The 15709-nt window shown below is 58.7% G+C and overlaps 1 protein-coding gene across 1 annotated transcript in view; it reads left to right on the forward strand.

Moving 5' to 3' along the window:
- The window catches only part of MYH9 (myosin heavy chain 9), a 90873-nt gene that overhangs the window by 43840 nt on the left and 31324 nt on the right, over nt 1-15709 (forward strand). The window contains 8 exon segments of the mRNA XM_021091538.1: nt 7198-7225; nt 7952-8045; nt 12111-12203; nt 12585-12648; nt 13143-13241; nt 13642-13785; nt 14506-14601; nt 15285-15403. Coding sequence (XP_020947197.1) covers nt 7198-7225; nt 7952-8045; nt 12111-12203; nt 12585-12648; nt 13143-13241; nt 13642-13785; nt 14506-14601; nt 15285-15403 — 737 coding nt within the window.

Below are 15709 nucleotides of genomic sequence, written 5' to 3' on the forward strand. Positions count from 1 at the left end.
TTGCTGGAATTAAGCTATCAGAAGCGAGCAAAACAAATTCCCTAAAATTGAAGAGAGAGAGCTGAGAGTCTACAGCCGTGAAAGTCGGAAAAACCGAAGTGGCTCCTGTGGAGTTCCTTTAGTTCTGACCGAGGCCCATGGCCCAGTGTTGACCTTTGTAATAAACTCTGAGGACCCAGCTGTTCTTCTGGCAAACAGACTCTGCTGTTGGGGCTTGGGGGTGCCTTTTCCAACTGGACTTTGTGACTCTTTTTTTTTTTTTTTTTGCCCTATAGGGCCACACTCACGGTATATGGAGGTTCCCAGCCTAGGGGTCCAGTCGGAGCTGTAGCCGCTGGCCTACACCAGAGCCACGGCGACACGAGATCTGAGCCGCGTCTGCAACCTACACCACAGCTCACAGCAACGCCGGATTCTTAACTCACTGAGCGAAGCCAGGGATCGAACCCGCAACCTCATGGTTCCTGGTTGGATTCGTCAACCACTGCGCCACGACGGGAACTCCCAGGACTTTGTGACTCTTCATGAAGAGCTGGGCTCTCCAACATGAGCTGGACCTCAAAACACAGTAGGGCAGAGCCTAAGCTGAAAGCCAGGGACAGACGCCAAGGTCCAAGAGCAAATCCTGGCTTAGCAGTCACCAGCAGCCCTCTTATTTCATGTGATTGCCCTTCTCGAGGCGACCAGAGCCACTGGCTTCTGCAGAGAACATCTGCCCGTCCACCTGCTAGCACTGGTGTTCCGGGTTCTCGGAGTTTGGCTGAGCCCATCCACGGCACATCCCCAGAGCCCTCTGTGCTCCTTGGAGGGCTGTTTGTACTCTGATTTGGAGCCGAGTTTGTCATGAGCTTTGCATGCCGGTGTCCATCTCAGTCCCTGTCTGTGTCCCATCGTCCTTGAGCCTGTCCTTCCCCGAGAGCCCAGCCCTCTGCAGAGCTGTGGCCCGGGGCTTAGTGCTCTCACATCGGGACTCAGCCCTGGCCTCCTCCTGCCTGGCTTTCTTCTCCCCCAGGGGCTTGTTTCAGAGCAGGGCAAAACTGGCCTCAGGGGTCATCAGGACCCTCCACTGTCTACACGCGCATGTGGTTTTGAATCTCCCTCCATCCTGCCAGACCCACGAGGGCTGCCTCAGCAACCCACGTGGAGAAGCTCTTGCTCCTGTCCACGCCCACGGGGAAGGTGGATGAACAGCCAGCATTGGTTTGGGCAGGTTTGCCTGAGTGCTGGGGGTGGAGAGGGGCCTCGCTTGCCCTGTTACACAATGAGGGAGCAGTCTCTTGGGCTTCTTTCTAATTGTCAGGGGTGCTGCTGGGGGAATGCTGCCTCCCGTAACGGGGGGCTTGGGCCTCCTCTGCCAGGTTCGGACAAGGGGCTTTACCTGGGGGAGTGTGTGGGTGGAGGCACAGGGTGGGGCCAGTGGCTTCTGGCGTGGAGAGCTGCTGATGGAGCGTCTGCTCGGTCTGGGCCCACCTTTGTGCCTGGAGAGAACACTGCTGATGACCAGGCCATGTGCTTTCTCCCTGCTGGCTGCCTGCAGGGCAGGCAGGCAGACAGGTCGGCCGCTGTAACACGAGGCCAGCATCCGCCTGTGGCCTCTGCTAGTGGGCAGCATTATTTTGCACCTGCTTTTACTCACCTCTCCGTCTGCTTCCCTGGCACTTGGAACCCTAGCTCGTGAGTTGGGCTGGCTTTGGAGAAAGTAGCAGGCAGCTTGCAAGGCCCATGCAACAATTCATGAGTGGGGACGGCCCTTTCCGTGCAGCGCAGAGGCGAGACGGCTGATGGCACTGAGTGCCCTACCCTGTGTGGACCCCGTGGGGAGGACCTAGGCGTCTAGAGGCCTGAATGTGTGGCCTAGCTTACATGACTTTGACCAAGTCGTTTCTTGGGACTGGGGGTCCTGCGCTCTGGATGCCGGTGATTGGGCCACATGTTTTCTAGAGCCTTCCCAGCTCCCAGATTCTGAGCTCAGACCCACAAGTCTCTCCCATGGGTTCTACACTTGCTGAAGCGCTTTGCATTTTGGCCCGTGGAGACCGTGGTGCCGTCCCCGAGAGGGTTTCGGGAGAGGTGACTCTGCCGTCCAGGCGTCTGTCCCAGCAGTTTGAACGGAGCAGGCGCTGTGCAGCCAGGGGTCTGCTGTGCAGTTTCTGTGAAAGACGGTCCCCTGGGTGGTGGGAAGACTCCAGCCTGTTTGTCCTGGGTTACGCTGTCCCTGTCACCCCACGCAGGCGTGTCGTCCAGCCTGAAAGTGCCCTTTGCTTTCATTTTCTCCTGGCTCACATCCATGACTCGGTCAGTGCTCAGGCAACCTGGGTGACCTGCATGCAGATGGGTCCCATGGGCAGGGCTCTCTTGCAGGTGGCCCCAGAGCAGCCCCGCCGGAAGCCCGCCAGGCCTTCTCCCAGCGAGCTCCCGGTGAGTCAGTCCCGGGCGGCGGTCGTTGGTGAACCAGGCTTGTTCCCTTCCTTCTGTACTTCCTGTCGGGGCTGATGTCACATCGCAGCGGCGGCGTGAGCCTCGTGGCCTTTTATGGACAAGAATCGGCAGCTCCTCTCACAGAGGAAGTGAGCAAGAAGGCCCCTAGTGCCAGCCTCTACCTGGGCCGAAACACCTGCGGTCAGGGCTCCCCTCTGCCCACCTGCGCTGCCGGGGCTTCCAGGCTGACATTGGTTCTGAAAGGCCTGGAGCATTTGGGGCTTAAAATAAAATCAGGGTGGGGGGGTTTGGCCTCAGTGCTGAATATGTAATTTAAAACCTTTCTCATTGTTGATCTGAGGAGGCCCCACAGCGGGAGAGCTGGCAAGGGCTCGGGTCGTTGAGGACAGTTTCTGAGCACCTGCACTGTATGCCTCAGGCTTCAGTTCTCGGGGGGGGGGGGGGGAGCCCCCCGCCCCCTTCCCCAGAGGCCAGGGGGCCAGGCATCCGGAGGGGACCTGCAAAGTGGGGGCCCTGGTACCCAGGGCTCTGGAGCACGTAGCCAGTGGCTTTCTTCTCTCTGCAGCAGCTTAGACACGTGGGCTGCTGGCTGTAAAGTGTGCCCCTTGGAACCTTGGCTCCCCTGCCCTGGCAGCTCTGGTTTTTAATCTCCTGCTGTTCCTGTTGGGGATTCAGGAAGATTTTATCTGAGGAAGGGCTGCTGCTGCTTTTAAAAGAGTTGAAAACCTCTGCAGAGATTTGTAACCCTGTCTTTTTTTTTTTTTTTTTTTTTTTTTTTTGTCTTTTGTCTTTTTTGTTGTTGTTGTTGTTGTTGTTGTTGTTGCTATTTCTTGGGCTGCTCCCGCGGCATATGGAGGTTCCCAGGCTAGGGGTTGAATCGGAGCTATAGCCACCAGCCTACACCAGAGCCACAGCAACGCGGGATCCGAGCCGCGTCTGCAACCTACACCACAGCTCACGGCAACGCCAGATCGTTAACCCACTGAGCAAGGCCAGGGATCGAACCCGCAACCTCATGGTTCCTAGTCGGATTCGTTAACCACTGCGCCACGACGGGAACTCCTGTAACCCTGTCTTTTCTTGTAACCCTGTCTCGTTCGCCATCCCGGCTGCGTCAGGACCAGGGCAGGAGGGAGGAGTCAGGTGGGGCGCCTGTTCCCCAGAGCAGGGTGGTCTCTGGTGGACGCACGCCCTTGCTTCTGGGCTGTTGGGTTCCTGTCGGCCTGTCTGTCTCCTCCAGTTTGGAGGAAGAAAGGGTATGTGCAAATAAGCCTTCAGTCCATCTAGGTCCAAATCAGGACTCAGGCAAACAGTGGAGTGGCCTGGACTCTCGAGGGTCCCTGTCCTGTGAGCACCGTGAGGGAAGGGCTTCTGGAGGGAGTGTTTGGGAGGGTCCCGCTGGGATGCACCAGGGCTATGACATAGTAAACTGAGTCAGGCGGAGAGCAGGCTGGCTGCTGTCAACTCCATCCACTCCTCTACCCAGAGGAGATGCTTCTCGGCTCGTGCAGAACAGGGGCGGTGCCTGCCTCATCCACCTCCTAAGATAACAGACCCAAACCTGCTTTAAGACCTGCAAAGACAGACTCTGGGGGCCTCCGTATCATTCATGGCGGGCAGGTGGATTTGAGGCAAGAGGTAAAGAAATCAGAAAGGCCTCCCATCAGTTTTCCTCTATAAAAGCATTTGCCCAAATGAATGTTCTGGCCAAGCAAATTAAAGTTTAAAGTGTAAATTACAAGGATTGGAGTGTTTCCTTTTAGACCGTGTCGATGGTGGTATCTTGGCTTCAGGAATTGGAGGTGAAAGGTCAAAGGGGAGGAAGAGATGGAGATGATAGGGTAGGTGGAGGTTACATAATGAGTTTGGATCTGGAGCTGGGATTAGAAGCATGTGCAGGCCTGTGACTGAGTGTCTGTGCGTGTGCATCTCTGCAAACATGCACTTGTGCACCCAGTGTGTGTGTGTGTATACGTGTGCATGTGTGTGCATACATGTCTACTCATGCCCAGAAATGCCTGGGCCCTTGTGTCTCTGCACACACGTGTCCACGAGCAGCTTGTCCACGTCCCTGTGCGTGCGTGGGGGTCTGTGTGTGTGCCCTCATGTGTGTGTTCGGGGGCTCTGTTTCCTGTTGTTCAGCAGCTCAGCATCTGGCTCCTCCTCACACAATTAGAGGAATTCCAGCCATCCCAGGGACCAGGCCTGGACAGCCCTGGGAAAACAGTTCCTTCTGGAAGGGATGGGAATGTTGCCTTTTATGGTAGTGTCAGCCGCCGCCACCTCCCAACTTGCCGCCACGCGCAGGTACATTCTTGCCCACTCGCGGGGCGGTGACCGAACATGCCTGCAGCTGGGCCCCCGCCTGGGCTGCAGCCGGGGAGGCCGGGCCCGGATCACAGCTGTGTTTGCTCCAGACCCTTCCCGGGGCGGGTGCTGGAGGCAGCTGTGGCTTCCCTGGCCTTTAGGCCCCCCCTGCCCCGGCCTTCCCTGCTGCCTTATCGAGACTGGGTCTGTCTCAGCCCTTGCAGTGCAGCTTTGAAGGGCTCTGTCCTGTGGGAAAGTCGAGGTGGGGGGAGCAAGGTCACCCCTCCCAGGCCTGCTCTGAGCTGTTGCCCAGTGGGGAGCCGTCAGGGGCGGGGTGCTGTGTGAGTGGCCGGGTTCCCTCTGCACCCCCACGGTGTTGATATTTCTAGGGGCCTGGAGGGAGGGCTGCAGAGGAGGGCGGGAGCGGCTTCGGCTTGTATTGGACACAAGGGTCCTTTGGCTTCTTCCTGGCCGGGCTCCCTCCTTGCCTCCCGAGTGACCCTCAGACAGGAGAAGAGTGGTCGTGGATGGCCAGCCCTGTGGGCTGCCGGGATCAGGCGCTGGAGGCTCCCCTCGCTGAGGCAGGTGGCCTTGCTGCGCAGCGCCTGCTGGTACCAAACAGCGAAATCCATCTCCTGTGGCTGTAACACACAGGAAGCCCCGAGTCACCCTCCCGAGGCCGCGTCCTGCAGGGCCTGGCTGGGCAGTCAAGCCAGTGAGGGGGGTCCTTCCAGGTAGCCGACCGCAGTTTCTACTGAGCACCGATGCTCCTAACAACTGCTAGAACCCTGTGACTTCTCAACCAGTTCTCCCGCTGCCCCGGCCACCGCCACCCATCACAGCCACCCCACGATGGGGAAGAGTGACTAGCAGCCCCCTGCGGCGTTCACGGTCTTTACAGGGTACCAGGCTGGGTCCGTTTCATGTTCTGTCTTTCAAACTAATCCCGCCGGCCAGTTAGTAGCATGTTTACTTTATGAATAAGGAAACCGAGACTTGGAAATCTAATAGCTCACTGCAGCCAGATATTAGGAAGTCGTCTGGTCCTGGATTCAGGTTGATTTGACCTCAGGGAGGCAGGGGTTGTTCCATGTGATGGGATGAGAAGGGAAAGGATGAGTTTGTATTGTCAGCGGTTGTTTGAAATCACACACTGAGTCTCGAGCCAGGTCAGCCCGAATATCTTAAAGCATTTTGGTCGAACGTAGCTCTCAGAGCTGGGCATCCCTCTTCCTCCTGCACCCCAAGGGGAGGGCACTGTTCCCATCCTTATTGGCTGCGGGGTTTACAGAACTGGGAGTGTTGCCGAACGTTCCTGACCCCAAGGCCTGGAGACCCCGGTTGCCCTAGAAATTGGTCAGAGCTGGTTCTGCTGTACTTTGGTTCTTTCCAAGCTGCCTCCAGACTGACTTCACTGAGTGTTTTCCCCGTGCCGGACACCGCCCTGGTGCTGTCACACATGTGCTGTCCACTTAGATTGTCATCCTGCATCACAGGAGGAGGCTGGGGCTCCGGGAAGGCCATGCCTTCCCCCAGGGCTGTCCCACTGCACAGCCAGCCTCGACCCACCGCTCAGCCAGTGTCATACCTGGATCGGGAGAGTGTGTAAAACACCAGCCACAGGGAGTTTTTGTTGTGGCTCAACAGGCTAAGGACCCGATGTTGTCTTTGTGAGGATGCAGGTTCGATCCCTGGCCTCGCTCAGTAGGTTAAAGGATCCAGCATTGCTGCAAGTTGCAGCATAGGTCACAGATGCGGCTCAGATCCAGTGTTGCCTCAGCTGTGGCATAAGCTGGTGGCTGCAGCTCTGATTTGACTCCTGGCCTGGGAACTTCATATGCTGCAGGTGTGGGCTATAAAAAGAAAAAAAGCAAAAATAAATAAAACACCAACCATAGGCCTTGTTTCTGACAGCCTCGACCCCCACTTAGAAACACAGAGGGCAGAGTTCCCTGGTGGCCTACTGGTTAAGGATGTGGGCTTGTCACAGCCATGGCTCAGGTTCAGTTCCCGGCCCAAGAATTTTTGTATGCTGTGGGCACAGCCAAAAAAAAAAAAAACAAAACACACCCAGAGGGCAGGCCCCACCTTAGCACTCAGTAGACTTTCAGGGGAGCTTTCCAGAGATTAGTTTTCTCGGAGGTGGAGACAGCACTATTTCTGTGTCATGGGGTGGGGTGGGCAGCAGGGCGGGTGCTTGTTAAGCTCCTGGAGGAGGGAGCAGCTGCCCAGTGTCACTGCCACCTAGGAATGCCCCTCCTCCCAGTGAGGCATAGGGTCAGCATGTGTCGGTGACACGGAGGGTCCCCCGCCCCCGCAAGGCCAGTATCTGAGGCTTTTCCGCTCCTGGGCAGTGGGCAGGGCAATGGGCAGCGCTCCAGAAGCCGGGGGCGGGGAGGCGTTCAGGTCTGCTGGAGGTTAACCCGATCGATGTCTTCCTTTGCTTTTCAGACCGAGAGGACCAGTCCATTTTGTGCACGTAAGTCTCTCTGTCCGGATGGTGGGGCGTGTGTCGCCCTGACCTGTTGTTAATCTTAAGGCCTCCCCCCAAAACCTCGATGAGGTCCATTCTCAATTCAAGCCCCTGCCCCTTCCCCAAGGGACAGGCCTGTGCTTGCTGTCCAGTGTCCCGCAGCGCCGATGAGCTTTATTTCAGGGGCGTGGGTTTAATGTCCTTTCCTCAAAGAGGGCGGTGGGGTTTATAGCAGAGGAACAGCAAGGGTCTCCCCCCAAGGGCACGCTTGGGAGCTGATTGGCCCCAGAACGCATCCCTTCTGGCTCCGAACCCCAGCTTTCTTTACCTGGGCTTCATCTCCGTCCTCTGAACCTAACAAGGAATAGCACAGACCATTCCTTCAAGTGAAGTTTCAGAGGAACACGTATAAGCGCCTTTGACCCCTGAGTCAACAGCTGCCTCGAACTGATTCCTGAGACATGTGGAAGCAAAGCTGCCGAGTGACCAGGGCAGCCAGTGGACAGAAGTTAACTTTCATCGGGCCTCCCCAGGGCCATGGGAAATGGCCTGAGCGAGGATTCCAGAGCTTAGCGTTGGTTCTCCCGCCCCCTTTCCTGCCACTGGATGTCAGGTCCCTCGTTGGCACCCAACAGGGTGGTAGACCGCAGAGCTTGCGGTGGGGCGGGGTGGGGGGCAGGCTCCCCGGATGGGCCTCCACTCCCCTGAGCGCGTCCTGGGCTCTCTTGGCAGGGGTGAGTCTGGAGCCGGCAAGACCGAGAACACCAAGAAAGTCATTCAGTACCTGGCTCACGTGGCCTCTTCACACAAGAGCAAGAAGGACCAGGTGAGTGCAGGCCTTCCTCCCCCGGAAGCACCTGCGCTTCCCCAGGAAGAGCACGTGATGGTTCATGGTTTGGCTTAAAGGAGAGTGTTTTGGGGAGCGAAGCAGAGGCCGGGCCCCCTTCCCTTGGCCGTCCTTGACCTCCTAACTGTCTGAGCTGCTCTGGAAACCAGAGACCGCCCGAGGCCTGCAGCTCATGCTGTGTGGCCTCCAGCTCTGAGGTCGGAAGAGAGGTTCCCACACCTGGTTCTCCAGTTGCTGGAGACTTGAAGGACCCCGGGCAGGCCTGCAGGGAACCCCTGCCTGTGTTCCCCGCTGTCGAAATGCCTCTGGGTGGACGGCCCCCAGCGAAGAGAGAAAGGGCAGCTGGAAAGTCGTCTCACTTCCCTTTTTCTCCCCTCTCCCTCTTTGGTGGATTGTGGTCGAACCCAGAAGTGCCCTCGCTAGGTGAGCTGCACGTTTACTGCACGTTCTGCACCAGGAATGCCTGTTCTGCCCATCGTGTGCCCTGGAATTACAAGTTTTTTTTTTCCCTAAGCAGCTTTTCACTCCACACCGTTGTCACTCTCTGCGGCTAGACCTCTTCTCGTAGGCTCGGCTCACTGACTGTCCTGGGAGGAGGGGCTGGGGTGTGACACGTGGTGACCTTGCGTGCACTCTTGAGATGACAGCTCCTGCAGAATGGGGGACAGGCCTCGCCACCTCGCTCTTCTCCAAGGCTCCGGCCAGGCCCAGGGTGCCCCTGAGCACGATGGCAGTGAGGCCCCGTGCGGAACCCTGACCGAGGAGCAGTGGAGGGGGCGTCTGTGCCCTCCCAGACCCCCCCACGCCCAGTGTTCCGGACGGAACGGAGCTGGCCGCCGCTGCCGTGCCCAGGAGCAGTGCCCAGAGTGGGGGTGGATCCATCTTTTACGCATGCCCGTGTGGTGCTCTCTGTCTGTCTCTCAAGCACACACTCTTACACTTCCCTGTGACATCTAAGTGCCAGTGGTGTCCCCTCCCGCCGGCAGGGGGAGCTGTACCATCTGGGTGGCCCCCCCTTGCCGGGGCACCCTGCGCAGCTTGTGTAAGTAAGTAGTGGTGTGTGTCTCTCTGCATGCGGATCTGGGGTGTGTCCTGCAGAATGTCCTAATGAGCGCGGGCTTCTGGAATTGGACCAAAAGTAACTTTTCATGTGCCAGACTTCTCAAGACATTCCGAATCTTTTTCCAAGGGGCGTCAGGAGTTATATTTAGAAATGAATAGTTTTCTTTTGCTCACCCCCTCCCCTGTTTTCCATTCTTTTTAGGGGACCTATTTTTAAAACAGGGCTCTGAGGCGAGGAGTTCTCTAACTGTGGTTTTTCCAAATCTGAACTTGCAGTAAGATCCATTTCCCAACGATGTACTGTGTGTTTGGGGTGTGCCTGGATCTCTGGAGGGTGACCTCGGAGTCCCTGCCCTGCGGGACAGGAGATGGGCCCACAGTTACAGAGCAGAGCATAGACCCACGTGCCTCACATCTGGGGCTGATCCAGCTGCAGAGGGCAAGGCAGGCCCCTGCATTTGGGCGGGATGGCAGGTGGGGGCTGTGACAGTGGAGGCAAATTTGTCACGGCCTCTTTCTTGGGGTGCTGTGTGTCATGGGCACCCTGTCCCCAGCTCCAAGTTCAACTAGAGTGATTGAATAGGTTGCCTCTGGCTTCCCATGACCGCTGAGGCCCCCAGTTGTAAAGGCTGTTGACTGGTATGCTTGATTTCCCGGCCTGAAGCTGTGCAGTTATTTCCCACACACAGCTGGGTCCCGAGGCACTCTTGAACTTGGTTGTGGGCCTTGTGTTCTGGGCCCATCTCAACCTACTCTGGGGGACCTCCCACCCCGCAGTGACCCAGAGGCTCATCCCAAAACCGTCCACCAGGACATCTCAAACGTCACTTTGTGGGCAGGGCCAGGCTTTGGCCAGACTGTGGGCTGGCAGAGCAGAGCTTGGGGAAGGGGCTTTGCAGGTGGACTTCCGGTGTCTGAACAGTGACCTTTGACGGCTCTTCCTCTTCCTCCCTCTGTTTTTTATGTACTAGTCGGAGCCCCCTGCCAGAAACACCACCCAGTGAAGCCCTTCAGAAACCACTTGGGTGATTCCAAACCTCACGAGCATACACTGCCCACAGTATCGCATCATTTCCTAGGATGCGGATTTCACTGAAAAATAAAGGTCTCTTCTGAGCCCACTTAGGAATCAATGACGAGACACCCCTAGGTTAGCCATCACCATTGTCTGCACGCAGGGAGCTTAGCTCAGGAATTCGAGGTGGTTACTCCTGGGTTGGCCCAGTGGCCCCATGTTCCGTGGCAACAGCCTGTGTCCCCAACAGAGACCTACGGTTTGCCTCCAAGCTGGAGCAGGCGGCCGGCTCCGGCATCTGTCTGCGGGGACGGGAGTGGCTCGGCCAGCCTGGCAGCCTGGCCTGTGCTTTGAGAGGGCGTTCTAGTGGGTGGGGGAGCAGCACTCGTCCAAATCTGGCTCCGTGGGCTGCCTCGGCTCCTTCCAGGCGGTGGGGGCCCAGTGCCCTGCAGCTGCTGGTGCCAAGCATTCGTGTAGAGCCTGCTGTGTGAATTTGACCCCTGGTCCCTGACCCTCTTCCCCTTAGTCTGTGTGGTCTGAAAACATGACTCCCCAGCTTTGGAAGGAGCTCTGGCTGGGGGTGGCTGCGGAGGAGGAGAGCCAGTGGTGGGGGCTCCTTTCCGTCTCTGGTTGGCTTGGCTGGACCCCGAAGCCTCCTCTGCATCTGCAGCCACGTCTCGCCTGCGGCAGGTGTGTCTGGGAGGCTGTACAGTCTGGGAGGCTGTAGTTCACGGCCCTCTTGGGAGCCCCTGCTCCTCCTCGTTTCTCCTTTCATCACAAACAGGCAGCGTTTATTCCCGCAAAGTCCTGGCTTGACTCCAGCCTTGCTGATAAATATAAAACCCCGCCTGGCCCTTGCGATGTTCTCTGTCCCCTAGAGGGCGTCCAGGTGTTAAGAAGAAGAGCCGTGGTTTCCTCAGCCAGTGTTAGTTATTACCTGGGCTGGGGGTGGTGGTGATGGGGGGGCGGTGGCTGCTTCTGAAGGCTGCTCACCTGACACTCACTGTAGAGTCCCGGGGGGAGGGGGTGCGGAGACAGAGACAGGAGGGTGTGAGGTTGGGGGCTTGAATTCCATTACCTACTTTGCTAGTCGGTGGCTGGACGGCCTCAGGCAAATCACCGTGCCACCCCCACCCCCGTCCCCCAACCTCAGTGTTCTGTTCTGTGAAATGAGGCTACTTCGTTCCCCGCCCTGAGGATCACGAGGGTCCAGGGATGAGAAGGCACAAACAGGTGTGCGTTTCGTCACCCCCCAAGTATCACGAGACCGCAGGTGGGGTTTGTGGCTGATATCCATGAGCAGGTCAGCAGCTGGAGCGGGCCTTGCTGGTCCCGTGCTCAGACGTTCCACCTGCTGGGAGCAGGGTTGGCGGGGGTTGGGGGGGCTTTGGTGGCAGGACAGGGAACCAGCAGGGAAAATGCAGGGTTCATGAGGACACAGATGAGAGGAGCTGGTATCTTTGGTGGATCCGGTTCCCTCTCTCCTTGTACTGTGAAAAGGAAAAAAGATTTTTGCAGGCTCTCGGGAGGGGGTTAGAGGCAAAGGGGGCAGAGGGAGGCTGGTGACTGTGGGGACAGAGACTCTTAAGAGAAGGATCGGTGCCTCTGGGTCTCTTCTTGGTTCATGTGCTGCTTCCCAACACATCCTCCGGGCTGCACCTGGGCCGTGGTGCTGCAGGTCCCCAGGGCTGGGTGAGCTGCCACGTTCCCTTCTAGGGCCGCTGGGCCGTCAGTCCAGGGAAGCAGGTCCAAACCAGTCAGGTTTCCAGACACCTGGCAAGAAGGTCCCTCTGGAGACGTGCGGGGACCAGGCCAAGGCTGGCGTGGCCGGAGCCCATCTGGAAGCCCTCCGTCCCCGGCGCGTCGGGCGCGTGGACACAGCGCTGCCGCCTGCCGTCCATCCGTCGGAGCAGCCTGGCCGCCCCCGCCGCTGCCCGGCCCTGACCGCCCCTCGGGTTCCTTTCCAGGGCGAGCTGGAGCGGCAGCTGCTGCAGGCCAACCCCATCCTGGAGGCCTTCGGCAACGCCAAGACCGTGAAGAACGACAACTCCTCACGCTTCGTGAGTGCGGGCGCTCGCGTCCCAGACTTGGGGAAGGGTCAGACGTGGTGCTTCCCGGGCCAGTCTGTGCAGTGGGTTGGGTCAGCTCAGGTGGCAAAGCCAGCTAGGCGGCGGGGGGAGTCCCTTCCGTTCCCCTGACTGTCCTGCTGTAACCAGAAGCCAGTTAGAACCCAGGGCCAGGGCACTTGCAGAGAACCGCTTCCCTGTTATCTGTGGTGGAACTCAGGCAATGCCGGAGCGGGTCGGGGCTCCAGGCTTGGCGGGTGTGACTCTCCTGGGTCCTGAGTCCCCATGTGATTGGGGCGCTGCGGGGCCCTGGCTGAGGACACAGGCACAGTCTCTTAGTTTTCTGCCTCTGATCTCTCTTCCATCGTTCCTTAGGGCAAGTTCATCCGCATCAACTTTGATGTCAACGGCTACATCGTTGGAGCCAACATTGAGACCTGTATCCTTGCGGTTCCTTGTGATGAGTGTTCGGGGTCTGGGGGAGTGACCTTGAGGGAGAAGAGGCTGTTTCCTGATTCCAGCAGTTTCCCCTTCCCTGGCCTGTTAGGACCCCTCATCTCTGGTACCCAGAAGAGATCCAGGACAAGGTCCTTGAGAACTCAGCTCGGGGCTCAGGTGTTTCTTCACGGGCGGGAGAAAGTCCAGCCCTGAATGGGCTGGGAGTCGTGAAGGTCGCCCAGGAGCCCCCAGAGGGTGGGGTTGGGCTGGAGGCTCCTTTGTTTCTCCCCGCTGTTAGCCTGTGCCGGCGAGGTGTTGGGAGCACCGTTTGCAGAGAAGGGGGGCCCTTTAAACAGACAAGACTCACACGTGTGAGGGCCACCGTTTGCAGAGACCACACCTCGGGAAGGATGGAGCCCAGGTAGTTCGCCTTGGTTTTGTTTGTCCATCTTCTGCCTCCCCTCCCACGTGCACGAGTCCTTAATGCTCGCCCAGATCTCCTGGAGAAATCCCGTGCCATCCGCCAGGCCAAGGAGGAGCGGACCTTCCATATCTTCTACTACCTGCTGTCTGGGGCTGGGGAGCACCTCAAGAGTGAGTCGCCGGCTCGCGACCTGACCTGGGGGCTCCCCCCGCAGTGGGGCCACACACCGCAGTAGGGAAATGAAGTCTTGGCCTTGGGTCTGGCAGGAGCAGGCGTGACTTCTGTTCCTGGGCCGGCTGAGGGCTTGGCCTCTGTTTCCGACCAGCCCCGGGCAGGAGGTGGGGTGGGGGGTGGGGCCAGGGTGGGCCCCTGTGCTCTCTGGGGCCACGTGTGAGCCCCTCTCCACACTTACTCCGGGACGTGTGTGTGGCTGCTCTGCACTTGCTGGACTGTTTCTGGGCTCCGGGGCCCTTTCCGCTCTCCCACACCTTTGAGGTCACCGTGTGGACTGGAGCCTCTGGTTCCATCACCTCCTGGCCTTCACGAACCCTCGCCCTCTGCCCCCGACAGCTGATCTCCTGCTGGAGCCGTACAACAAATACCGCTTCCTGTCCAACGGGCATGTCACCATCCCCGGGCAGCAGGACAAGGACATGTTCCAGGAGACCATGGAGGCCATGCGGATCATGGGCATCCCCGAGGAGGAGCAGATGGGTACGGCCCGCCCTGCCCGGGGGGGAGGCAGGGAGGCTGGACGTCGCCCCCTCAGGGCCTGGCGGGCCCTTCCTTAGTGAGAGAAAGGCCTTGAGCGTGTGGGGCTAGTCCCTCAGATTGAAGGTTCAGGGTGGTTTGTTCCCAGTCGTGTCGCCAGGGGACACAAGGGAACCAAGGTCAGGTTCCTGGCTGCCCAGGGTCTGGGGCCACCACTCGTGTCCCTGCTGTTCGCTGAAGGTGGAATGTTCCTGCTTTGTCCGGGCAAGTGTGGAAGGGGCTGGGCTGGGGTCTCTGTGCTGGTGAAGCCCAGAGTCAGTAGCAGTGTGGGGCTTGCCTGTGTCTTTTCTCTAGAGGGAGGGGGGCAGGGTCTTGAGGCTTTGTTTTACGAAGATTCTCTAGCACTATGGTCAGAGCCACTGTTGCTCCCCATAGACACCACGCAAATGGACAGGCCCGGCTGTGTTCCAATAAAACTTTATTTATAAAGGCAGACAGTGGGCCCCTGGGTAGAGGCACACCCTTGGTCCAGATTTGGAAATGCTGGGAGGGTTAGCAGAGCTCGTATCGAAAGGCTGTCCACGCTGAGGCTGGCGGGAGGCCCTAGAGACGTGGTTCGGGCCAAGGCCTGGTGCCCTGGTGCTTGTCCTGCCTGTGGGCCCCCCTTGAGGGCTTACTCCACCCCACGCCTGGGTCTGAACTGCCTTTGATTTTGCCCCGAAGGCTTGCTGCGGGTCATCTCGGGGGTCCTCCAGCTGGGCAACATCGTCTTCAAGAAGGAGCGTAACACCGACCAGGCGTCCATGCCCGACAACACGGGTAAGCCCGGGCCCCTCACCTGAGAGACGGGGGCAGGTGCCTGGGTTTGGACCGGCTCGGGAGGAGTCTGAGAGAAATTCCAGATACTCCTCTCTTTTTTCCCCCCCGGTATGTGTGTTTGTGGCTGCCCGTCACTCTGTATGTTTTGTAAACACGCGTGAGCTCACGGAGTGAGCATCAGCATGAGTTAGAAAACCCATGCCCACAAGGGCCAGCGTTTCCTCCATGTGTTCTGAGGCCAGACATGTTATCCCAGTTGTTACTGCTGTCACTCGTCCTGCTCATGAACTCGCTAGGACATGAAACACTGTTGTCACCGCCCCTCGGCCACTGCTCTTCCCTGTGGTCTCTCAGGGGCTTTCAGAAAATGTCATGGGCACGCGGATTGTCCTGTTCGGTCCCCCATCTGGGGCGGGGTGCTCCTGGCAATGCTGCCTGTGGGCAGGACCCCTTTTCTGGCCAAGGTGTGCAGAGGTACCGATGCGAGGCCCCCAGTTAAGATGCTGGCCTGGCTGAGGGGAGAGCCGCCTGTTCTGTGTCCCGCGGAGGAAGGACCTGTTCGGTTGTCTTGGAAACGCTCACTCAGTTACCGGAGCTTTCCCAGGTGGAGCTGAGGGACTCGTTCTCTTGGGTTTAATTAAAACCTTTCATTCCTCCTCTCCATACTCTCTGAAAAATATCAGCGGCCCAAAAAGTGTCCCACCTCTTGGGCATCAACGTGACCGATTTCACCAGAGGCATCCTTACCCCGCGCATCAAGGTGGGACGGGATTACGTGCAGAAGGCGCAGACGAAGGAGCAGGTAAGCCCTCTGGCCGGGGGTCGGGCTGCCTCCTCGGTGAGGACCACTGCAGCGGCCAGGCTGGGGCCTGTGCTGGGCCATCGCTGTGCTTGCCACTGTCCCCCTCCCCATTCAGTCCCCACGGCACCTCGGTGAGCAGAGTGCCGTTACCCCCACTGAGAGCACGAGGAAGCTGGCACAAGCCCAGGGTCCAGGATCACGGCCAAGGCCCCCGCCGAGGAAGGGCCATCCCTGGGGGCGGCCTCTAGGCTGCCTTGAGCCTCTTGCCTCCAGGTGATGTGGAGGCCGATTGGTCAGCAAGGATGC

This window comes from Sus scrofa, chromosome 5, assembly GCF_000003025.6.
Source record: "Sus scrofa isolate TJ Tabasco breed Duroc chromosome 5, Sscrofa11.1, whole genome shotgun sequence".
NCBI lineage: Eukaryota > Metazoa > Chordata > Mammalia > Artiodactyla > Suidae > Sus > Sus scrofa.